Source organism: Nomascus leucogenys, chromosome 4, assembly GCF_006542625.1.
Source record: "Nomascus leucogenys isolate Asia chromosome 4, Asia_NLE_v1, whole genome shotgun sequence".
In the NCBI taxonomy this organism is placed as follows: Eukaryota; Metazoa; Chordata; class Mammalia; order Primates; family Hylobatidae; genus Nomascus; species Nomascus leucogenys.
In genome coordinates this window covers 104,433,220-104,458,775 of record NC_044384.1, presented here as the reverse complement: position 1 = coordinate 104,458,775, position 25,556 = coordinate 104,433,220, and the positions used below count along the sequence as shown (strand labels likewise).

Sequence of the window (25,556 nt, the reverse complement as noted above, 5' to 3'; positions counted from 1 at the left end):
ACCACGTTGGCAGGGGTGACAAGTTGGAAGGGGGATGTTGGTCGGCTATTACTGAGTGCTCCACAGGCTGTCTAATGGCAGCTCCAGGGAATCTAGAACGAGCTGCCCACTCTGGCACTTCTTACACCACCACCAAAACTGTGGACCTTTATTGCATACACCATCCTCCGAAGTTCAACCCTAAAAGAGAGTATGACTAGAGCCTCTGATTTTTTTTTTCTCCTCCTTCATCCAAAAAAAAAAAAAAAAATCACCCAACATCCCACTCTCCAGAGACAACTACTGATAATATTTTCAGAGTGATATTTTTTATTTTTTGTGCATATGTATTTGAGTGAAATGGAACACAACATACATAATGTTTTATTATATATTTTGCTTAATAATATATCTATCTTATTTTCAATAACTTATTTTCATTTATACTCTTCCATAGTATAAATGTGCAACTCATTTTGGGTTGCACCCTCCACATTTCGGGTGCTAACAATTGTTCACTCTTATATAAATAATGCTGCATATTGTTGCAGATAAATCTCAGTGCATCATCATGATGTTTTCCTAAGTCTATTCCTAGAATTAGAATTTCTGGGCCAGATATGGTGGCTCATGCCTGTAATCCCAGCACTTTGGGAGGCCGAGGCAGGCGGATCTCGAGCCCAGGAATTTGAGACCAGCCTGGGCAACATGTTGAAACCCTGTATCTACAAAATATATAAAAATTAGCCAGGTTTTTGAATGTGGCTTTTGTTGTGGAAAAATAAAAGACTATAATTTAAAAAAATTAGCCAGGCATGGTGGTGACCACCTGTAGTCCCAGCTACTAGGGAGGCTGACGTGGGAGGATTGCTTGAGCCCAGGAGATCGAGGCAGCAGTGAGCTGTGATTGCACCACTGCACTCCAGCCTGGGGGACAGAGCAAGACCCTGTCTTTAAAAACAAACAAATAAACAACCCTTGGACTAGGTGGCTTATAAACAACAGAAATTTATTTCTTACATAGAGTTTGTGAAGTTCAAGATCAAGGCCGTCAGGATAATGTCTGGTAAGAGCTCTCTTTATCAGAGATGGCTCCTTCTCATTGTGTTCTCACATGGTGGAAAGGGTAAACACGCTCCCTCAGGCCTCATTACAAGGGCACTGATATCATTCATGAGATGGAGCCCTCATGACCTAATGACCCCTCAAAGGCCCTACTTCTTAATACCACCTCAGTGGGGATTATGTTTCAACATATGAATTTGTGGGGGGACACAAACATTCTGACCAGAGCAATATCCTTCCAGCCCTTTTGCTCTGTTCACTCACACGTATGTGTATTACACACACATTAATAAAGGGTAAAATGGTGTCATACTATGCATATTGTTCCACAGCTTGCTTTTTTATAAAAACTACCATAGTTCACGAACATCTTCCTAGCCTATAGTTTATACATTTACCTTTTCTTTAATTAATTAATTTTTTTTTTGAGATGGAGTCTCACTCTGTTGCCCAGGCTGGAGTGCAGTGGTATAATCTCGGCTCACTGCAACCTCTGCCTCCTGGGTTCAGGCAATTTTCCTGCTTCAGCCTCCTGAGTAGCTGGGATTACAGGCACCCACCACCACACTCAGCTCATTTTTGTATTTTTAGTAGAGATGGGGTTTCACCATGTTGGTCAGGCTGGTCTCGAACTCCTGATCTCAAGTGATCCTCCTGCCTCAGCCTCCCAAAGTGCAGGGATTACAGGCATGAGTCACCATGCCCAGCCTAAATTTACCTCATTAAATTGCAAAGTATTCCAGGATACAGGTGTAGCATATTTTGTGAACTGTTCCTTTATGGATAGATATTTGTATCCAATTTTTCTCTCTTATAAATCATGTGGCAGTAAACATTCTTGTAGTATAACTTTGCAAGGTTGTATGAGTAATTTATTCTGTAGGATAAATTTCTCGAGGTGGATTGCTGGGTCATAGGGTGTTAGGGATGTACTGAATTTCAGTCTCAGCCTTGGTAGTCTACCAAATCTATTATTTGAATTTGACTTCAGCCAAATGGCAAAATAGCTACCTTATAATCATTTCTGGTTTTCCTGACCTTGTCATCAGTGCCCATGTGGTAGCCCAGGACATCAGCAAGTCCATCTAGTCACTTGGTGACTTTGATAGGCAGAATAATGTGCCCTTCCCCACTCATCCCCAAAGATGTCCATGTCCTAACACCTGGAATCTGTAAATATGTTAGATTACAGGGCAAAAGCAAATTAAGGTTGCAGATAGAATCAAAGTTACTAACCAACTGGTTTTAAAACAGAGAAATTATCCTGGATTATGCAGATAGAGCCAATATAATCACAAGGATTCTAAAAGGTAGAAGAAGGAGCCTGAAGAGGAGAGTCAGAGGGAGACATGACTATGGAAGAATGGTCAGAGGGATGGCTTTGAGGATGAAAGAAATGGCCTATGAGCCAAGGGATGTGGCCAGCCTCTAAAAACTGGAAAAGGCCAGGAAATTGATTCCCCCTTGTTGCCACCTTGATTTTAGCCCTACGTCAGACTTCTGACCCTAAGATAATAAATTTGTGTTGTTTTAAGCTACTAAGTTTATAATAACTTGTTACATCAACAATGGAAAACTCATACAGTCATCAGGAGAGTTCTGGGTCTCACACAGCCAATAACAGAGTAAATCTGGTTAAGGAAATATTTATAGGATGGAAAGTCGGTAAAACAAAACAAAACAAAACAAAACAAATGCTTGCTGAGCATCCTTTACAATGGCACACACGTGGTGAAGACCATGAGGGATTTGGGAATAATAAACATACAAGTGTTTTATTTATACCCTTCAGGTGTTGTTCAGACAATTCCTTTAGCACCGCAGGGTATAACAAAATTACTAGTCAAATCAGAGAGTGAGCTGCTTTCATAATTTATTTTCAGCCAAAGACATTATGTAACCTGCCACAGACTTGGGGACTGGCTTGTCATAAACTTACACAAGTTGCTCAAGCAAGATAAAATGGCATCCGTTAGGTGTTAACTACAACAACCACAAGCCTTATCACCGTATTTTTCAGTAATTATGCCACCATAACAGGACTTACTAACAACCAATCTCCTCTTACAACAAAAATAGTTTGCAGAAACCTGACAAACAGAGCTGATACCAACATTAATTTCCTTTCCCTGGGTTAGAAAATACTAGGACCAGGAATACTTTCCTGTCCTTACATTAAATAATACTGAGAACAAGCAAAAATAACTTAGCTATTTGCTTTAAGAAATACTCGTTCCAGGCCAGGCATGGTGGCTCATGCCTGTAATCCTAGCACTTTGGGAGGCCGAGGCAGGCGGATTACCTGAGGTCAGGAGTTCAAGACCAGCCTGGCCAACATGATGAAACCCTGTCTCAACTAAAAATATAAAAATTAGCCGGGCATGGTGGTAGGCTCCTGTAATCCAAGCTACTCTGGAGGCTGAGGCAGAAGAACTGCTTGAACCCAGGAGATGGAGGTTGCAGTGAGCTGATATGGTGCAATTGCACCTCAGCCTGGGCAAGAGTGAGACTCTCTCTCAAAAACAGCAACAACAACAACAACAAAAAACTCGTTCCTGGAAGATAAGACTGTGAACTAGCAAAAAGAGCATATTTTAAAAACTAGAAGCTGACTAGGTGTGGTGGCTCATGCCTGTAGTCCCAGCACTTTGGAAGGCTGAGGCAGGCAGATTGCTTGAGACCAGCCTGAACAACATGGTGAAACCCCGTCTCTACAAAAAATACAAAAATTAGCTGGGCTTGGTGGCACACACCTGCAGCCCCAGCTAGTCGTCAGGAGGCTGAGGTGGGAGAATCACTTGAGCCCAGGATGTTGAGGCTCACACCACTGTACTCCAGCCCGGGCAAGAGTGAGACCCTGTCTCAAAAAAGCAAAAAACTAAAAGCTAAGTCACCAAGACTTGCTTAAAGACTTTTGCCTCACTGTGCCCATCAATCCAAAATTATTATATCATAAACTCTGCCTAATCCGAGTTTCCTGCTTTGCAAGACCCTCCTGAAAATATCCAAGTTAAGGCCCTAAAACCCTAAAAATATCCTCCCAACTCTCCCCTACTGAAAAACAATTACAACTTTCTCAAATTGGTGTTCTCCTTAAGTTTAATAAAATTAGCTTTACTTGACAAACATGTTTTTTCAGGGGGCCTTTTGGAGAGTTAATATTCCTTTTTACTTTGTAGAAATGTTGCTCAGGCTGGGATCGAATTCCTGGGCTCAAGCTATTCTCCCACCTCGGCCTCCTGAGTAGCTAGGATCACAGGTGTGTGCCACCACATCTGGCTAATTTCTTATTTTTAAAATTTCTGGAGAGACAAGGTCTCGCTATGTTGTTCAGGCTAGTCTTGAACTCCTGGCCTCAAACAATCCTTCTGCCTCTGCCTCCCAAAGTGCTGGGATTACAGGCATAAGCCACCACTAGTTTCTTTTCTTTTCTTTTTTTTTGTAGATGGAGTCTCCCTCTGTCACGTAGGCTGGAGTGCAGTGGCATGATCTTCGCTCACTGCAACATCTGCCTCTGGGGTTCAAGCAATTCTCCTGCCTCAGTCTCCCGAGTAACGGGGATTACAGGCACATGCCACCACACCTGGCTAATTATTTATATTTTTGGTAGAGAAGGAGTTTCACCATGTTGGCCACGCTGGTCTTGAACTCCTGACCTCAAGTGATCCGCCCGCCTTGGCCTCCCAAAGTGTTGCGATTACAGGCGTGAGCCACTGCACCCGGCCTGGGTTCTAAATAATATAAAACTATTAAAAATTTACATTTGAACAAAATGTATTTATGAAACACCACTAGTATAGACAATTAAAAATCTGAAAGGTATTGCTAAGTTTTATCCAAAAAGTGTGTACTAAAGTATGTACCAATATATATATTTTTTGTTTTTTTTTTTTTTTGAGATGGAGTCTCGCGCTGTCACCCAGGCTGGAATGCAGTGTCACGATCTTGGCTCACTGCAAACTGCCTCCAGGTTCAAGCAATTCTCCTGCCTCAGCCTCCTGAGTAGCTGGGACTACAGGTGCATGCTACCACCCCTGGCTAATTTTTTGTATTTTTAGTAGAGATGGGGTTTCACCGTGTTAGCCAGGATGGTCTCGATCTCCTGATCTCGTGATCCACCAGGCTCGGCCTCCCAAAGTGCTGGGATTACAGGCATGAGCCACTGCACCAGGCCCAATATATACATTTGCAAGCCTCTGGTGATACACTACTTAATTGTTCTCCAGAAAACATGAACTAATTGATGCTGTCTCCAACAGTGAAAAAGAGTGCCTGTGTATCTTTTATTAAAGGATAACTTTCAAACAAGTTATCATCGTGACTGACATACATATGTAAAATGAATATGTAGCAAATATTTTATTTATTATTATTTTATTTTTATTTATTGAGATGGAGTCTCGCACTGTCGCCCAGGCTGGAGTGCAGTGGTGTGATCTCAGCTCACTGCAACCTCCGTCTCCCAGGTTCAAGTGATTCTCCTGCCTCAGCCTCCAGAGTAGCTGGGATTACAGGCGGCCACCACCCCACCTGGCTAATTTTTGTATTTTTAGTAGAGATGGAGTTTCACCATGTTGGCCAGACTGGTCTTGAACTCCTGACCTCAAGTAATCCTCCCACTTCAGCCTCCCAAAGCGCTGGGATTACAGGCGTGAGCCACCGTGCCCGGCCCAGTTATGGGATTCTAAGGGGGCTCTGGCCTTTCATTGTCTTTTGAGTTATTTTCAGTCCAGTAAGTTGTAGATAATGGATAGAAATGCAAATGTAATTGCCCCTAGACTTCAAATTCTCTTTCCCCACCCAACCCCTTTTTTAAAAAAGCCAGTTTTACATCTATTTGTAAATTCATTTCAGCATTCCTGACCTATATAAGTATGGTACTTTATTGTTTTTTAATTTTTAAAATTGATATATAGTAGTTGTATGTATTTTGTGATATATGTGATATTTTGATACATGTATACAATGTATAATGATCAAATCAGGATAATTGGGATATTCATTACCTCTAACATTTATCATGTAAGTGTGGTACTTTAAATTCTCCTTTGAACTTGTAAAATCTTACTGGTTCCCTCATTAATTAATGAGTTAAATAAAATTATTGGCTGGGCGCTGGTGGCTCCCTGGGCCCAGCTAGTGTGGACCAGGTGGATTGGAACTTCCCTGCAGTGCCAGAAGAAATAGCAATAGAGATATCTGAGCCCTTTGGATTAAAGATAATGGAACATAGGAGGGACTCTCCAGAGCTTTTTGTCCTACTTTGAATCTCAGACCTTTAGAAAGAAACTTTGGGTGCTATACTGATTCAATTGTATCCTTTTCATTACACTTTTATAATATATATTATTAAAAATACAGGCCAGGTGCAGTGGCTCATGCTTATAATCCCAGCACTTTGGGAGGCCAAGGCAGGAGGATCACTTGAGCCCAGGAGTTCAAGACCAGCTTGGGCAATATAGTCAGAATTTGTTTCTACAGAAAGTTAAAAAAAAAAAAATTAGCCAGGATTTTTAGTGGGATGATTGCTTGAGCCCATTAAAAAAAAAATTAAAGCTGTTAAAATAATGTTATATATATCTATATATATTCTTTTTTATGCTTGTTTGTTTTCTTATTTTTACTTTTCTCCTCAAATTCCATTTACATATATATATAGACAGGGTCTCACTGTGTTGTCAGGTTGGAGTGCCACCATGCCCAGCTAATTTTTTATTTTATTTTCATAGACATGGGATTTTGCCATATTGCCCAGGCTGGTCTCAAACTTCTGGGCTCAAGCAATCCTCCTACCTCAGCCACTCAAAGTGCCAGTATTACAGTCATGAGTCACTGTGCTTAGCCTAAATATTTTAAGATGTTATCATTTCATTGACAAGCCCACAAACAATGTATCAACTATTTTTTTCTTTGGCTCCATTCGTGTATGTGTGAATTCGTGTGTTTATGCTGGGAAGTCCTGGGAAAGTTCCATTTAGTGGAAAACATGCCCCAGAGGAGTTGTTCTATCCAAAGCGGAGAAAGTTGAGATAATAATCCACTGATTTATTGGTTGAGGGTTGCCCCTAAAGGTGTCGTTAACTCCCTGGCATTTGGAACTACCCTGAAGCAGATGAACACCTATGTAGACAAGGCCTTTATGTGGAAAGTTGCAGATGCTTTTACTAGGAAGTCATTAGCAGGAATGGCAAGTGCAAGGGACTGTGTCAAGGCATGACAGTATCTGCTACAGAATGTGACATTTAAAGCCGGTCGTGGTGGCTCATGCCTATAATCCCAGCATTTTGGGAGGCTGATGCAGGCGGACCACTTGAGGTCAGGAGTTTGAGACCAGCCTGGCCAACATGGTGAAAAACCCCGTCTCTACTAAAAAAAAAAAAAGAAAAAAAAAAAAAAAGGCCAGGCACGGTGGCTCATGCTTGTAATCCCAGCACTGTGGGAGGCCGAGGCGGGCGGATCACGAGGTCAGGAGATCGAGACCTCGGTGAAACCCCAGTCTCTACTAAAAAAAAAAAAAAAATACAAAAAATTAGCCGGGTGTGGTGGCGGGCGCCTGTAGTCCCAGCTACTCAGAGAGGCTGAGGCAGGAGAATGGCGTGAACCCAGGAGGTGGAGCTTGCAGTGAGCCGAGATCGTGCCACTGCACTCCAGCCTGGGCGACAGAGCGAGACTCTGTCTCGGAAAAAAAAAAAAAAAAAAATTGGCTGGGCATGGTGGTGCGTGCCTGTAATCCCAGCTTCTTGGAGGCTGAGGTGTGAGAATCGCTTGAACCCGGGAGGCAGAGGTTGCAGTGAATGGAGATCGCACCACTTCACTCCAGCCTGGCAAGAGAGTGAAACTCTGTCTCTAAAAAAGGCGGGGAGTGGTGATTCACATCTGTAATCCCAGCACTTTGGGAGGCCGAGGCAGGCGGATCACGAGGTCAGGTGTTTGAGACCAGCCTGGCCAAGAGACCAGCCTGGCCAATATGTTGAAACCCCATCTCTATTAAAAATACAAAAGTTTGCTGGGCGTGGTGGCACATGCCTGTAATCCCAACTACTTGGAAGGCTGAGGCAAGGAGAATCACTTGAACCCAGGAGGCGGAGGTTGCAGTGAGCCAAGATTGTGCCACTGCACTCCAGCCTGGGAGACACAGCAAGACTCTGACTCAAAAAAAAAAAAGCGACATTTAAGCAAGGACCTAGGAAAGTGAATCATGTGGACATATAGGAAAAGAATGTTTTAGGCAGAGGAAATAGCCATTGCAAACGCCCGGAAGCAGGAGCTGTCTGTCTGGCATGTTGGGAGGAAAAGTAAGGAAGCCCATGTGGCTGGAGTAGAGTGAGCAAGGGGACAGTAGACGAGACAAGAGTAGAGAAATCATAGAAGTCACGATTATATAGGATCTTATGGGATGTTTTAAGGACTTGGGTTTCACTCTGAGCAAAATAGGAAACCATTAAAAATTTGAGAAGAAGTGTAATGTGATCTAACATATTTCAGAAGGTCAACCAGGGCTAGACCTGGTGGCTCACACTTGTAATCCTACCTACTCTGGAGGCTGACATGGGAGGATTGTTTGAACCCAGGAATTCGAGGATGCAGTGAGCTAGGATCATGCCACTGCTCTCCAGTGTGAGAAAAAAAAAAAAAAAGGTTCAGCCAGGCTGCTGTTCTAGAAATAGAGAGCAAAAGGAGAAGCCAGGAGACAGGAAGCTGTTGCAATATCCAGGCAAGAAGTGGTGAGAAGTGGTCAGATTTTGAATATAGGAGGAAGGTAAAGCCTACTGAATTTCTGGATTCAGTGTGAGGTCTGAGAGAATAGAGGAATGAAGTACAAAACTAAGGATTTTAGCCTGAGCAATTAGGCTAAGGAAGGTTATGGGTAAAGTATGTTTAGGGAGACAATTAGACATTCGGTTTTCTAGCTCACCTCTTCACCAGTGATGAAGCCTTCAGGGTGCCATCTTTATTCAGGCAGTCCCATTTCCAACTTCCTATATGGCATGAACCGAAGTCTTATTTCTCATACTTATGTGGGCATTTAACCTTCAAAAGTAACAATCCACTCACATACCTTCTCCTGGTCCCTAGAAACCATGGCCAGTTCACATGCTGACCACTCAGGTTTTCAGTTCCTCCTTTATCTCCAGCTCCTGACAGTTCCCTTTCTTGCAAATTTTACTTTGTACAGTCATCCCTTGGGATTGGCTCCAGGGCCCCTTCCATATGCCAAAATCCACATATAAGTCCTGCACTCAGCCCTGCGGAACCTGTACATACAAAAAGTTGACTCTCCACATATGCGGATTTTGCATCTGTTGAATACTGTATTTTCAATCCACCTTTGGTTGAAAAAATCCCATGTATAAGTGGACTTGTGCATTTCAAACCTGTGTTGTTCAAGGGTCAACTGTATTTCTTTTCTCTTTTTCTTTTTTTTTTGAGACAGAATCTCTGTTCCCCAGGCTGGAGTGCAGCAGTGTGATCTCAGCTCACTGCAGCCTCCGCCTCCCAGGTTCAAGCAATTCTTGTGTCTCAGCCTCCCAAGTAGCTGGGATTACAGGTGTGCACCACCACACCCGGCTAATTTTTGTATTTTTAGTAGAGATGGGTTTTTGCCACGTTTGCCAGGCTGGTCTCAAACTCCTGGCCTCAAGTGATCTACCTGCCTCAGCCTCCCAAAGTGCTGGGATTACAGGCATGAACCACCGCACGTGGCCTCAAGGGTCAACTGTATTTAAAAGAATGTTATACTTTAGTCAGCACCTCTATTTGTAGCAGGAATGTTTTCAGGTTATCTCACCTGTCACGTTGTTGCAACTGGAAGTCCCTCCAGGGGTGACTTGGATGGCCAAATTAACTCAGCAGGAATTATTTTCTGGAATGACAGACCCATCTGAATGAACACAACACCCCCACCTTCCTGCAATGTTGGAAGCATCAACTCCTGGAAGCATCAGTCAGGGGAAGAGAAAGGAGCTGGAGGAGGGAGAGGGCAGAGCCCTCAAGGCAATCCTATCACTTTCTTCAACAAAATCCACATCCATCTGCTGATGGGCTGAAGAGCAGAATCACAGGGTTTTTTATTGGATAGAGACTATCCAGTTCAACCTTCAACCAGGTGCAACCTCCTTGCCAGACAGCCTACTGCTGCAGGGCCCTTACTAATGACTTCATGCCAGGACTGCTCTCATTTTAAGCCTCTTCTTATTTTGAGATAGCAATCTTGGCCAGGAGAGGTGGCTCACACCTGTAATCCCTTGGCACTTTGGGAGGCTGAGGTGGGAGGATCGTTTGAGCCCAGAAGTTTCGAGACCATTCTGGACAACATAGTGAGACTCCATCTCCACAAAAAATTTAAAAACTAGCCAGGCATGGTGGTGCACACCTGTAGTCCTAGCTACTCAGGAGGCTGGGGTGGGAGGATTGAGCCCAGGAGGTTGAGGCTGCAAGGAGCTGTGACGGTACCACTGCACTCCAGCCTGGATGACAGAGTGACACCCTGTTTCAAAAACAACAACAATAACAACAAAACCTTTGGGAAAAATGTTTGCTACTCATTCAGCCCACATCCTCTTGCTTTCCCTTCTACCTGGCAGCCCCTCATGGCCTCTGTCACATTTCTCTTCCTCTTCAGGTAAGCAGACCTAGTTCCTTCCATCTTTCCTCATACAAAGTGGTCCCAGAGCTGGATATCACCCACCAGAAGTGATGCATTTTTCTCTCACAGCTTCCCATGACAGGGCTGCCAGGTGAGCAGAACCTCCTCTCCCACTGTTGGAAGAATAACAGCAACCTCAAGGGCCTGATGAGGGTGTCAGATGGGGGAGCACCCACAGAGTGCCAGGCCAAGGCCTTGACCCATAAGAACAGAAGAGGGGGTGAGATACAATTCCAAGGAAGCGCTGGAACTTTTCACTCAGTGGAGACTTGGTTTACCAACCCAGGGGCGTATTAGTCAGCCTGGAAGGCCCCAGAGGGCCTGAGTTTGTTCTCTGAGCAAAGTAGTGAACTCTTTCCCTTTGGTGCCACCACCAAGGGCCCAAGCTGCAGCCTGATAATTTGATAGAGAGTGATATCTTCTCTCTTCCCTGCTCAGCCTTGACAGTGATCCCAGTTCCTATTCAGGGCAAATCATTCACTTTCACTTCTGCTCAGCGCAGCCTACACACAGAGAGAGAGAAGGTGGGGAGGGGAAGCACCCTGGCGCCTGGTGGCCGTGCATGCTGCATAGGGAAGGCCGTGGTGTTCTGGAAACACACAGAGGACATGTCTCCCAGAAGCTGCTCATTTATTCCCTGGTACATGGAGCCAGCTCTGCCTCAGCCCTTTCTGGTCTCTGTGGCTAGACCTTATCCTCCCCTGGTTTCCAAATGAAGGAGGGCCTCCTCCTGTCCTCTTCACTGGCTCAGAAACACACAAAAGATGTCTCGAGAGAACTTAGGGTCTCAGGGAGCTGTGAGAAGCAGAGCTCCTCAGACTGAGCTCACCACCCCCACCCTAGGATGTCTATCCAGGAAAGGGGCTGACCAGTGGGACAAAGGCCTGCCAGGAGGAGCCTGGCTGAGCTACTTTTCTGCCTTCCTACTTGAGACTCAGTTCTAACCTCACACATACATAGAGAATACGTCCTTTCAGACAGGAAATAAGACAAAGTTCTCAGATGAGCACTGAAAGTCCAAACTAGAAAGTTATTTTATCCTGTCCCTGTGTATAAGACAGTGAATTAAAACCCAAAGTGCTCTGTGGAGATGAGCAAGGTTGTCCTTGGAGGATGCTCCTCCCAACATGCAGGCCATATGTGTTCTCTGTGCTGGGTCCCAGCCTTGGAGTAGAGGGGCTGCAGCTCTGGGCAGGTGGTTGAGCAGCTCCACTACAGTAGGCTGGAGTTGCTGGTCTTGTCCTTTAAGGTACCGGTGATGAGGTTCTATTTTCTATGTGCCTGCTGGAGGCCCATCATGGTTTTCAAGTAATTATGCTGGACACAGAGGGAGGAGAAAACAGGAACTTATTAGGAGGGATAGACATAGCAGGGACTCAGACCAGGCCACTCACATTCACCCTATCATTCCTCCTGCAAACATCATGGGTTGTGGACAAGGATTCCTTCTGAGTAGCCCCATTTCTCTGAGAAATAACATTCCATTCAAACTCTTTCATTCTTTTATCCTAAAGAAAATGTGTAAAACGATTTTAAAACAGTCTGGCAGGCATATTTGAAAAGAAGCATGTAGGTTTCAAGGGCATACTTGGGAGTTTCTGATAGGGAATAGGTTCAGAAAGAAAAGAAGAGGGTTCTATCTCCAGAGGAGTTAGGGGCCAGGATTCATAAGGGCCCTCTCTTTGCCACTGCAATCAATCAGATGTTCACAAATTATACCTTTTTAATGCATCACTAGGCTCTTAGAAAGCAGGTGAAAACTCTAGGCTGAAACAGAAACAGTGGGCTGTAAGCCAGAAAATGCTAAAACTAGCTTGGAACATGGAATCTTAGGTTCCCCACAAAGTAGGAGTCTGAATTGAAGCTCCCGTATTAAATTGGAATTCTTGAAGAGGGTTAAAATGGTCCTGGGTTGGTAATGCCCCATGGCTAACTGCAGAAAGCAAGTGCAAACCTTTTCAGGGGGAAAATAATTTCTATTTATGTGTTCAGGTCTCCTTGAGCTTAAGTTCGATCAAACACAAGCTCACGATTTCAATACACACACAAACACACATACACACACCACTGTCAAGCCACCATGAGACTCAGTAAAACAGGAAGCAGATTTTGACCATGAAAAATCTGATCTATATGTTTCCTATTAATATATATTTAAATAACTATAACATAGAATTGAAAGAACATGGAGTGGTTCAAGTATAACATTTGCATAAAAAGTTTGTGCATGGGCATATCTTAAACATTAAAAATGGCCAATACAGAGAATTCTAGAGATTGGGGAATGAGAGAATAGAATTTTGACCTGTAGAAATACAGGATTCCTCTGCTTAATGATTTAGAATTTTTTTTTTTTTGAGATGGAGTCTCACTCTGTCACCCAGGCCGGAGTACAGTGGCGCAATCTCGGCTCACTACAACCTCTGCCTCCCCGGTTCAAGCGATTCTCCTGCCTCAGCCTCCTGAGTAGCTGGGATTACACGTGTGCACCACCATCCCCGGCTAGTTTTTGTGTTTTTAGTAAAGACAGGGTTTCACCATGTTGGCCAGGCTGGTCTTGAACTCCTCACCTTAAGTGATCCGCCCGCCTCAGTCTCCCAAAGTGCTGGGATTACAGGCGTGAGCCACCGCGCCTGGCGAGCTGCATATTTTAAATGGGCGAATTGTATGGTATGCAAATTCTATCTCAATAAAGCCTTTTAAAAAGCATAAAATAAGAATTTATTTAAAATAACTAGCGGGGCACAGGGGCTCACGCCCACGATCCCAGCACTTTGGGAAGCTGAGGTGAGAGGACTGCTTGAGCCCAGGATATCAAGACTGCAGTGAGCTATGACCGTGTCACTGCACTCCCTCCAGCTTGGGTGACAGAGCAAGACCTTGTCAAAAAAAAAAAAAAAAGGCTGGGTGCAGTGGCTCATGCCTGTGATCCCAGCACTTTGGAAGGCCCAGGCAGGAGGATCCCTTGAGTCTAGGAACTGGAGACCAGCCTGAGCAACATAGGGAGACCCAGTCTCTATTTTTAAAAAAATTTTTTTAATTAAAAAGAAAAATAATGCCAGGCACAGTGGCTTATGCCTGTAATCCCAGCACTTTGGGAGGCCAAGGCGGGCAGATCACCTGCGGTCGGGAGTTTGAGACCAGCCTGACCAACGGGAAAAACCCCATCTCTACTAAAAATACAAAATTAGCCGGTAGTGGTGGTGCATGCCTGTAATCCCAGCTACTCAGGAGGCCGAGGCAGGAGAATCGCTTAAACCTGGGAGGTGGAGGTTGCAGTGAGCCAAGATCACACCATTGCACTCCAGCCTGGGTGACAGAGAAAGACTCCATTTCGGGGAAAAAAAAAAAAGAAATTACCCAGGCTGGGCATGGTGGCTCATGCCTCTAATCCCAGCACTTTGGGAAGCCAAAGCGGGTGGATCACGAGGTCAGGAGTTCAAGACCAGCCTGGCCAACATGGTGAAACCCTGTCTGTATTAAAAATACAAAAATTAGCCAGGCATGGTGGTGCACGCCTATAATCCCAGCTACTTGGGAGGCTGAGGCAGGAGAATCGCTTACAACCCAGGGGGCGGAGGCTGCAGTGAGCTGAGATTGCGCCACTTCACTCCAGCCTGGGTGAAAGAGCAAAACTCTGTCTAAAATTAAAAGTTACCTAAATTACAGCATAGAGAAATGAGGAGCTGGAAGAAACATAAGATATTTTAAGAGATACAGAGGACAGAATGAAATAAAATACATCTAATCAGAGTCCTAGAAATGAGAATAGAAAGAAAAGGGAGGCAGTATGCAAAAAGATAACGGTTCCAATATCCCTTTCATGATTGAGAAAAAAAAATACACACTCAACGAATAGGAACAGAAAAGAACGTCTTCAACCTAATAAAGAGCAGGTTCTAAGGTAAAGCCTCTAAGTGTGCTACCCCAAGTGTGGTCCTGGACTAGCAGCATGGACATCATCTGGGAGTTTATTCAAAATATAGAATCTTAGGCTTCATCAGTATCTGCTTTTTTTTTTTTTTTTTTTTTTTGACAGAGTTTCTCTTCATTGCCCAGGCTGGAGTGCAGTGGTGCAAGCTTGGCTCACTGCAATCTCCACCTCCCTGGTTTAAGCAATTCTCACACCTCAGCCTCCCAAGTAGCTGGGATTACAGGCGTGCACAGGCATGCACCACCATGGCTGGCTAATTTTTGTATTTTTAGTAGAGATGAGGTTTCACCATGATGGCCAGGCTGGTCTCGAACTCCTGGCCTCAAGTGATCTGCCCACCTCAGCCGCCCAAAGTACTGGGATTATAGGCACGAGCTATTGTTACCGGCCATCTGCATTCTAAAAATACCCCCGGTGATTTGTGTGCACAGCACAGGATGGGATGCGCTGCTCTATGGGACCTTCAGAATCCATGTAAGAAACCCCTATGCTTAAGCCTCTCTGGATGGGCTTCAGCTCCTCACAGCCATCAGGTCAGTGAAGATGTCAGCTTAATCCTAAACGTAAAGAGTGAATTCAACTGGGGGAAATGATGACACAAAATCCAGAAACTAAGAAAAAGAATACCGATAAACTCGTGCTACGGTCTGAATATCAGTGTCTCCCAAAAATTCATATGTTGAAAGCTAATCCCCATGGTGATGCTATGAAGAGGTGTGGCCTTTGAGAGGTGACAGGTCTTGAAGGCTCTACCCTCAGGGATGGGATTAGTGCCCTATAAAAGGGGCCTGAGGGAGCTCATTAGTTTATTGCACTTCTGCTGTGTGAGGACACAACTAGAAGGCACCACCTCTGAAGCGGAGGGCAAACGCTTACTAGCCCATATCTGCTGATGCCTTGATGTTATACTTGCCAGCTTCCAGAACTGTGAGCAATACATTTCTGCTTTTTTTTTTTTTTTTTTACTGAGTCTCACTCTGTCGCCCAGGCTGGAGTGCAGTGGCGCGATCTCAGCTCACCGCAACCTCCACCTCCCAGGTTCAATCAATTCTCCCGCCTCAGCCTCCCAAGTAGCTGGAACTACAGATATGCGTCACCATGCTCGGCTAATTTTTGTATTTTTAGTAGAGATGAGGTTTCACCATGTTGGCCAGGCTGGTCTTGAACTCCTGACCTCAGGTGATCCACTCACCTCAGTCTCCCAAAGTGCTGGGATTACAGGCGTGAGCCACCGCGCCCAGCCCATTTCTGCTGTTTATAAATTCCCCAGTCTAAGGTATTTTGTTGCAGCAGCCTAAATGGACTAAGCTTGATTACTTAAAAATAACAAAATACCTACACAAAACCACAAGGAAAGTCGGCCGGGCATGCTGGCTCACACCTGTAATCCCAGCACTTTGGGAGTCCGAGGCGGGTGGATCAAGAGGTCAGGAGATCGAGACCATCCTGGCTAACATGGTGAAACCCCGTCTCTACTAAAAATACAAAAAATTAGTTGGGCGTGGTGGTGGGCGCCTGTAGTCCCAGCTACTCAGGAGGCTGAGGCAGGAGAATGGCATGAACCCGGGAGGCGGAGTTGCAGTGAGCCAAGATCGCGCCACTGCATTCTAGCTTGGGTGACAGAGCGAGACTCCATCTCAAAAAAAAAAAAAAAAAAAAAAAAAAAAAAAAAAAAAAAAAAAAAAACCATAAGGAAAGTCAAAAGACAAATGACAAACAGGAAAAAATAGGTGTAAATCATATCACAAAGAGCTAATTTCTTGGTCAGGTGCAGTGGCTTATATCTGTAATCCCAGCACTTTGGGAGGCCAAGGTGGGTGGATCACCTGAGGTCAGGAGTTCGAGACCAGCCTGGCCAATATGGTGAAACCCTGTCTCTACTTAAAATACAAAAAAATTAGCCGGGTGTGGTTGCGGGTGCTTGTAGTCCCAGTTATTCAGGAGGCTGAGGCAGAAGAATAGTTTGAGCCCAGAGGCAGAAGTTGCAGTGAGCCAAGACTGTGCCACTGCATTCCAGCCTGGGCGACAGAGTGAGACTCTGTCTCAAAAAAAAAAAAAAAAGTTCCTAAAAATTAATAAGAAAAAACTGGCCAGGTACAATGGCTCATGCCTGTAATCCCAGCACTTTGGGAGGCCAGGGCAGGCGGATCACTTGAGCCTAGGTGTTTGACACCAGCCTGGGCAACAAGGCAAAACCTCATCTCTACCAAAAAAAAAAAAAAAATTAGCTGGGCATGTGGTGCATGCCTATAGTCCCAGCTACTCAGGAGGCTGAGGTGGAAGGATTGCTTCAATCTGAGATCGAGGCTGTAATAAGCCATGATCATGCCACTGCACTCTAGCCTGGGCAACAGAGCGCAACACTGTCTCAAAAGAAAAAAAAAAAAGACACAGAAGCACCTATAGGTTGACACAGCATGATCTTCAGGATGTGTTGCTAAGTAGAAAAAGCAAGATGCAGAAAACGAGGGGAAGCCAGCCATGGTGGCTCATGCCTGTAATCCCAGCACTTTGGGAGGCCAAGGCGGGTGGATCACCTGAGGTCAGGAGTTCGAGACCAGCCTGGCCAACATGGTGAACCCCCATCTCTACTAAAAATACAAAAAATTAGCCGGGCGTGGTGGCACGCCTGTAATCCCAGCTACTCAGGAGGCTGAGGCAAGAGAATCACTTGAACCCGGGAGGCGGAGGTTGCAGTGAGCTGAGGTCACGCCATTGCACTCCAGCCTGGGCAATAAGAGTGAAATTCCATCCCCCCCGCCAAAAAAAGGAAAGAAAACTGAGGGGAACACTAGAAACAAGTGATGGGGTGTCCTGTCAGAGGGGGTTGCCAGGATCTGAAACAAGTGACAGGGGTGCCCTATCAGAAGCTCATGGATGTACTTACTTTTTTTTTTGGAGACGGAGTCTCTCACTCTGTCGCCCAGGCTGGAGTGTAGTGGTACCTCAGCTCACTGCGACCTCCACCTCCCAGGTTCCAGCAATTGTCCTGCCTCAGCCTCCCGAATGGCTGGGACTACAGGAGCATGCTGCCACACCCAGCTAAGTTTTCGTATTTTAGTAGAGACAGGGTTTCACCATGTTGCCCAGGCTGGTCTCAAACTCCTGAGCTCAGGCAATCCACCTGCCTCAGCCTCCCAAAGTCTGGGATTACAGGCATGAGCCACCGCGCCCAGCCAGAGCCACTGTGCCCAGCATTTTTTTTTTCTTTTTTTTGAGACAGAGGAGTTTCGCTTTGTTGCACAGGCTGGAGTAAAGTGGTGTGATCTTGGCTCACTGCAACCTCTACCTCCCAGGTTCAAGCGATTCTCCTGCCTCAGCCTCCTGAGTAGCTGGAATTACAGACATGTGCCACCACGCCTGGCTAATTTTTTGTATTTTTAGTAGACAGGGTTTCATCATGTTGCCCCGGCTGGTCTTGAACTCCTGACCTCAAGTGATCCACCCACCTCAGCCTCCCAAACTGCTGGGATTACAGGTGTGAGCCACCGTGCCCAGCCACGTACTTTCATGCTTTCTTAATGTTTGAAACACCTGAATGTATCACCTAATGAGTATGTTAATAAATAACTACAAAAATATTTGTGAAAGAATGAACTCACTTGGGCATCTGCCCCGTGTGCATCTGCCACTTGCTGTATAAGCACTGCCTCTGCGCAAAGAGGAGTGTGCAGTGCACAGGGCCCTCTGTGTTCTGGCTCCAGGCAAGGTCTTAGTAGAGTGGAGACCCTCTGCACCAGCCTAACCTGCTCGAAGAGAAGAGTACCCCACCCAATCTATAGCTAATGCCATGTCTAGCTGTGCCTCAGCTGCATGTGATCCTCTGTCCCCTGCCACCTGTGCAGAGTGAACCCTGTTGGAGAGGTCCTCCCTGACAGGTGGAAGCCTCAGGGGATCCCTGGGCCTTGTGCTGCGAACCATACATAGGCTAGTCAGTACTCACCAGCCATGTCCTGGCCTGGCCATGGTTGGTGGGACTCCTCTAGGGTCCAGCCCAATCGCAGTCTAGTTGGCAGAAGACACCCACTGACTGAGGGTGACTAATCTCCTTGGAATGGTGCCATTCCTCCCCTACCTCTCTAAAATAGGGAATATGATCCTGGGTTTCCTAGTCATGAGGTCACTGAGGCTCCCATCCTCCTGGAGACATAGGCCTCTGAGTTACCTTCTGCTCTGTCTTGACTTTGGCATTGTAGAAGGAGATGGAATCAGGGCCCTCAGGAAGCACCCTCTGCTGCAGCTGGCTGAATTTGTCCTGGTCATCTTCTCCCTGGGGGAGGACAGTCCCTTTAGCATGGTATTGTCAGGATATACCCTAGCAGAGCCTGTGGTGGGCATCAGGGCAGTCCCTTGCTGGGTTTGTGCCACACACCCCCCCCCCCACCAAAAGGACATCTCACAGCCCTCCAGCCCCCATGTCTGTCAGTGTTCCCACAGACAACCTGTAACTGCTGCCTGAGCAGGATGAACTGCTTTAGGAAGGTGGCAGTAGCAAGAGGGGTATTTTCCCCCATCCCTTGGTAACCGAGGAGAGACCCGTACCTGCCCACCTGCCTGGGCTGGCTGTGGAGAGGCTGGGAGCACCACACACACTGCCATCTTTGTGATGAGAACAGAGGTCAAGGGGCACTGCCCATTGCCCCATGCTCAACCACTGCCACGCCCCTGCCCTTGTGCCACTCACCAGAGACACAATCCTGTTCACAGGGACCATGCCTGGCCGGATGCTGCTGCCTGGCTTCAGTGCCATCTGCATGTCCTCAGGGATGACAAAGGACTCATTGTACCAGATGTCAAATTCTACAAGGAGATGAGGAGACAGAACCTGAGGAAGCCAGTAAGGGCTGTGTGCTCTCATCTGTCTTATGTGTGTTGCAGGCTCACCACCTGTTCACTTCCTACTCCAGGGTCTTACCCTGTCCCCGTCTCCATCTCTGGCCCTCACAGTCCTGGGAACCACACATCTGAAGCCCCTGCCCAGCCCCCGGCTCTGCCAGAGAGAAACTCTGAGGGTGCTTCCAGAACTCAGGCTGTGGCCTCTCCCTGAGCCTCCTTGTACCTCAGGAGGCGGCCAACCTTCCCAACTGTCGCACCCATGAGCAGGCGGTGGCGACACTGATCTACTAGGTGCTGGCAATACTGGATCTCAGCCCTGAGGTCACGCAGGTCCTGGTACTCGCTGCGGTACTGCTTCTTGAGGTCTTTGAGCTTCAGGATCAGCAGGAATTCTTCCTCATCGATGATCATCAGCCCCTTGTTTTCGTACTCGCCTGCAAGGTGATAGAAGAAGTCAGGAAATGAGGAGGTGTCCACCGGAAATTGGGGGAGGAAGGGATTCCAGAAAGTGGGCACAGAGCTGGCAAATCATGAAGATAGAAGACCACAGGCAGGGCTGGCCCATGGCAAGGAGATGGGCAAAGCACAAGAAGGCCAGGCTGCCAGGGCATAATCTCACAGGGAGGGGAGCTCAGCTCAGTGGGGCCACACTGGCATTTTAGGACAAACAGGAGCAGAGGGCAGGGGAAGGTGCAGAAGGCCCATGCTCCATGCTTATTTTATTTAAAACTCTAGTAGCCAAAGATATTTAGTAAGTACCCCTAGTATACAAATGTCTATTTTTCTTGTAAATTACATCTACAAACTGCCATCACTGGCTAGTACTACAAGACACTTGAGCAAGGCTCCTTATTAATAACAGCAGATGTTCAAATTGTCTCTTGCTGATACACACGTCCACCAGCCACTTTCATTTTTTTTTTTTTTTTTTTTTGAGATGGCGTCTCGCCTTGTTGCCCAGGCTAGAGTGCAGTGGCACAATCTCGGCTCACTGCAACTCCGCCTTCCAAGTTCAAGCGATTCTCCTCCCTTAGCCTCCTAAATAACTGGGATTACAGGCATGTGCCACTATGCCCAGCTGATTTTTGTATTTTTAGTAGAAACAGGGTTTCACCATGTTGCCCAGGCTGGTCTTGAATTCCTGACCTCAGGTGATCCGTCCGCCTCAGCCTCCCAAAGTGGTGGGATTACAGGCATGAGCCACCATGCGCAGCTCACCAGCTACCTTCTTGTTAGAGATGATTAGACATCTATATCGTGTTGAGTAGCTATCAAAGGGCTCCAGGGACAAGGGTCAGTGCTATTAGTCTCTTTGCATGGATTTTTTAAGGTCTGTCAGTTCAGTGACAGTTGCTGGGTTAAGATAAAATAATTTGGTGTGCAAAGCCATTCACCCTGTTCTCCACTGCTCACAGCACCTGAAAGCTTAGCAAAGGCATCACATCAACCCCCATCCCCAAGTGTAGGGTAAGTGTGTTCTGCATGTGACCTGAGGTGTGTGGCTGGGGTGCATGAGGCAGCCCCCAGGTGCTAGAGGAAAGTGTTAGCACTTCTCGGCCGGGCGCGGTGGCTCACGCCTCTAATCCCAGCACTTTGGGAGGCCGAGGCAGGCGGATCACGAGGTCAGGAGATCGAGACCATCCTGGCTAACACAGTGAAACCCCGTCTCTACTAAAAATACAAAAGAAACTAGCCGGGTGAGGTGGTGGGCGCCTGTAGTCCCAGCTACTCGGGAGGCTGAGGCAGGAGAATGGTGTGAACCCCGGGGGGCGGAGCCTGCAGTGAGCCGAGATCGCACCACTGCACTCCAGCCTGGGTGACAGCGAGACTCTGTCACAAAAAAAAAAAAAAAGAAAGTTAGCACTTCCACTGATGTTTATTGAGAAAAAAGTGAGACACATTAAAAGCCATTAATGGAAAAGCAAATGTCTAGACTCTGGGATCTGGGATCTGGGATCTGGGATCTGGAGTGGGGAGTGGGAGTCACCCTCACCAGGTGTCTCACCTTCAATGCAGAGCAATCTGCTGTGGTCTCTATGCTGTGGGAGGTCCCTGATGTGATTATTTGGATAAGCCGCAATCCTTTACAGAGTAGGGTCTTTACAGTACTCTGTGGAGTTGGGGAGTAACTGTGAACATCTTTTGTTCTACTCAGAGGATCTCTGATTATCTCCAGGAAAAAAAAGAGTTGAATTTAAAGATGATTTTACATTTTTACATTTTTCTCTTTTTCTTCTCTTTGTTTCTTTTTCTTTTTCTTGAATTACTGGCCTCAGGTTCTTTTACAAGAGACTAATGTTCCAAATTAGTTGACCTTTCTGGGTCAACAAGTGGCTGTCAATAATAAGGTATCTAAGAGATTGATTGATTGATTGATTTGACAGGGCCTCACTCTGTCACCAAGGCTAAAGTGCCATGACATGATCATGGCTCACTGCAACGTCAACCTTCTGGGCTCAGGTGATCCTTTCACCGTGCCTCCCAAGTAACTGAGACTATAGGCATGTGCCACCACGCCCAGCTAATTTTTTATGTTTTCTTGTAGAGACAGGGTCTCACTGAATTGCCCAGACTGGTCTCAAACTCCTGTGCTCAAGCAATCCACCTGCCTCAGCCTCCCAAAGTGCTGAGATTACAGGCGCGAGCCACTTCGCCTGGCCTAGAAGATATGAGTTTACTTGATCTGTTCAAGTAAATTCAATAAAATAAAGGTATTTTATTAATATTCTAATAATCAGTGGAAAAACAACTACTTTTGGGGGACAGCACAAAAATGGGTATTTTTTGATACTGATAGATAATTTTTTTTTTTTTTGAGACGGAGTCTCGCTCTGTCTCCCAGGCTGGAGTGCAGTGGCGCGATCTCGGCTCACTGCAAGCTCTGCCTCCCGGGTTTTACACCATTCTCCTGCCTCAGCCTCCCCAGTAGCTGGGACTACAGGCGTGCACCACCTACGCCCGACTAATATTTTTGTATTTTTAGTAGAGACAGGGTTTCACTGTGTTAGCCAGGATGGCCTTGATCTCCTGACCTCATGATCCACCCACCTTGGCCTCCCAAAGTGCTGGGATTACAGGTGTGAGCCACCGCACCCGGCCAAAAATCGGGCAGATCACCTGAGGTCGGGAGTTCGAGACCAGCCTGACCAACATGAAGAAACCCCATCTCTACTAAAAACACAAAATTAGCTGGGCATGGTGGCGGGTATGCCTGTAATCGCAGCTACTTGGGAGGCTGAGGCAGCAGAATCCCTTGAACCCAGGAGGCGGAGGTTGCAGTGAGCTGAGATTATGCCATTGCACTCCAGCCTGGGCAACAAGAGTGAAACTCCGTCTCAAAAAAGAAAAAAAAAAATTTTAATGTCTTCCTCATCTCATCTTTTGAAACTGTCCACTTTCAGGTGTATTCAGGAGTAAATGATATGCCAGCATAGCATGCGTATATTTTATCTTAAATATGTAATAAGGGGCTGTATGTTCAAAGAAAGTGTGAGCAGAGAGAACAAAGAAGTGCTTGTTTGTCCCATAAAATCTTCACCATGTCCTCTCCCTGTGGCTCTGGATAGGGGTATGTCTATAGCCACCATCACTGGCCTTCTCCAGCTTCCCAGACCCGTGGAGGGCTTTGCCCTCAGGAATAGCATGTCATTACTGGTCTGTGAGGTATGATAAGAATGGCCCCAAGAATTAGAAAATAAAGTTGCCCTCTGAGAAATAATTGTTTTGTTTTGTTTTTTTTTCCGAGACAGTCTTGGTCTGTCACCCAGACTGGAGTGCAGTGGCGCAATCTTGCCTCCTGCAACCTCTGCCCCCTGGGTTCAAGTGATTTTCGTGCCTCAGCCTCCCAAGATGCTAAGATTACAAGTGTGCACCACCACGCCCTGCTCCTCTGAGAAATAAATGAGGAAAATGCACCCCCTGTGAGTAAGATGATGCATCTGACTTGCAGGAATAAACCAAGTGACATCTGGAGATCACTTATGAAAGCTGGCCTGGAACAGGGTTGTGATTTAGCAAGGGAAAGCCCAGTAACCTGTGGTGTTTCCTGTCTGGAAGAAGACAGTAAGACTGAACCAGGAGTGTGAAGAACAGTGTGGCCTCTGAACCACCTGTCCCAGAGTTGGAATGGTCACTCATTAAAATGCAGGTCCTGAGCCCTGCTGCACCTCTCCCAGGTCAGAAACACTGTCTGAGGAGCTGGGAATCTGCACTTGACCAGCCCTCCCAGATAAGTCATCTGAACATGCAAGCTTGATGGGCCTTGGCCCTCAGTGCAGGTTTGGGCGGTGCACGCCACCAAGACAAGGACACTGGGTCAGGGTAACCAGGTGAGCACCCTCCCCACATTGGGGTCCTTTGCTTTTTGAGCCTGGAGCACCCCCTGCCACTGGCTCTAGGGGACAAGACTCTGACAAGACCAGCATGGGTGTCAGGGATTCGGCACAGGGAATGGCCTTACTGACAGTGAGTCCCTTGGCTCTCCGGCATCCACATTCTTGTTCCCTTACTTGGTTTTTCATAGTCCCTACCAGCAGCCCCACCTCAATCTGACCACCTGGGGCAGTGAGGAAACCACACAGAGCCCCACGGACCTTGTAGAGGTCACCAGCTACCCATCTCCCAGTGATACCTCTGCAGGACAAAGGGCCTGTTTCACCATGGACAGTAGCATATATGGGGTGGAAGGCCCAGCACCTAGGTCTGAGATAATGCAACAATGAGGGACCCACAGGCAGAGGCTGGCTGACAGGGGAGGACTCTGCGGCTCTCAGGGGCTGACCAGAGCTAAGTGATCTGACCTATGGGTGAAGGCCACATCCCAGCACCCCCACTGGCCCCCTCCCATCTCAGTCCTCTAGTGCCAAGGGCTGTTCTGCTTCGACCAGCATGACTCTGAGACCCCAAAGCTCCCTAGCCCTCTTTCCAACACATTTACCTTGCTTCTCCCGTAGTGACTTCTGGAAATTCAGGGCCTCCTTGGTCACATCAATCTCCCGCTTGATGGCATTGATGCGCTGTGTGGTCTCGCTAGCCCTTTTCCTCCGTTCATTCAAGATGGATTTGTTTTCTTTGAAAATTCGGTTGATCTCACTACCTTGCTCGTTCTTAAACTCCTCAAAGGCCACTGGTTTGGAGGGTGGGGTGTCGGGCCTTGAGATGCAAGGGTGAGACCAAAGAGGATAAATGAGGTGGCTGCCTTGGAGTCACCAGGCACTTCGTCTTTCTTCCCTGGGACTTCTGTGGGCAGGAGGCAGAAGTGCTAGGCACCATCTACCCAAGACAGGAGCTAAACTGTGTGTGAATCATTCCCTCCTCTTTGTTTTACTCAGCACATGTACAACGACCTATGCTCATGGCAGAAAGTGAGGAGAGCAAGGAAAAGTATAAGAAACAAACAACAATAAGAAAAGAAAAGAACAATGGCATATGGTGGTGTATCTCCTTCTGTATTTCTTTCTTTTTTTTTTTTTTTTTTTTCCTTGAGACAGAGTTTTGCTCTTGTTGCCCAGGCTGGAGTGCAATGGCGCAATCTCGGCTCACTGCAACCCCCACCTCCTAGGTTCAAGCGATTCTCCTGCCTCAGCCTCCCGAGTAGCTGGGATTACAGGCATGCGCCACCACACCGGGCTAATTTTTTTATTTTTAGTAGAGACCAGGTTTCTCCATGTTGGTCAGGCTGGTCTCGAACTCCCAACATCAGGTGATCCACCCACTTCAGCCTCCCAAAGTGCTCGGATTACAGGCATGAGCCACTGTGCCTGGCCCTGGATTTCATATATATATATATATATATATATTTTTTTTTTTTTTTTTTTTTTTTTCTTTGGAGACAGCATGTTGCTCTGTTGCCCGGGCTGGAGTTCAGTGACTCGATCACAGCTCACTGTAGCCTCGAGCTCCTGGGCTCAATCAATTCTCATACCTCAGCCTCCTGAGTAGCTCGGACTACAGGTATGTGCTCCCATGCTCAGCATGTGCTCTCATTTTTTATAGAGACAGAGATCCACTATGTTGCCCAGGCTCTCCAACTCCTGGGTTTAAGCAATCCTTTTGCCTTGGCCAACCAATGTGCTGGGATTACAAGCATACGCCACC

At 46.6% G+C, this 25,556-nt stretch overlaps 1 protein-coding gene and 1 long non-coding RNA gene across 15 annotated transcripts in view; one reads left to right on the top strand and one right to left on the bottom strand.

Moving 5' to 3' along the window:
• The window catches only part of LOC101177828, a 77,807-nt gene that overhangs the window by 50,307 nt on the left and 1,944 nt on the right, over positions 1 to 25,556 (top strand). Inside the window, exon 2 of the long non-coding RNA XR_004029766.1 lies at positions 19,332 to 19,461. This is a non-coding gene — a long non-coding RNA (uncharacterized LOC101177828). The remainder of the gene's footprint in view (positions 1 to 19,331; positions 19,462 to 25,556) is intronic.
• The window catches only part of KIF9 (kinesin family member 9), a 50,481-nt gene continuing 36,625 nt past the window's right edge, over positions 11,701 to 25,556 (bottom strand). For 10 of the 14 annotated variants that reach the window (XM_030811925.1, XM_030811930.1, XM_030811919.1 and 7 more), the window contains 3 exons: positions 24,397 to 24,611; positions 19,718 to 19,894; positions 18,802 to 19,424 (listed from right to left, as the gene is read on the bottom strand). In XM_030811925.1, coding sequence (XP_030667785.1) covers positions 19,099 to 19,424; positions 19,718 to 19,894; positions 24,397 to 24,611 — 718 coding nt within the window. In that variant the 3' untranslated portion in view covers positions 18,802 to 19,098. Of the gene's footprint in view, positions 12,008 to 18,789; positions 19,425 to 19,717; positions 19,895 to 24,396; positions 24,612 to 25,556 lie in introns of those variants that run through there. The other 4 variants (XM_003256993.4, XM_003256994.4, XM_030811920.1 and 1 more) reach the window with 1 other exon arrangement.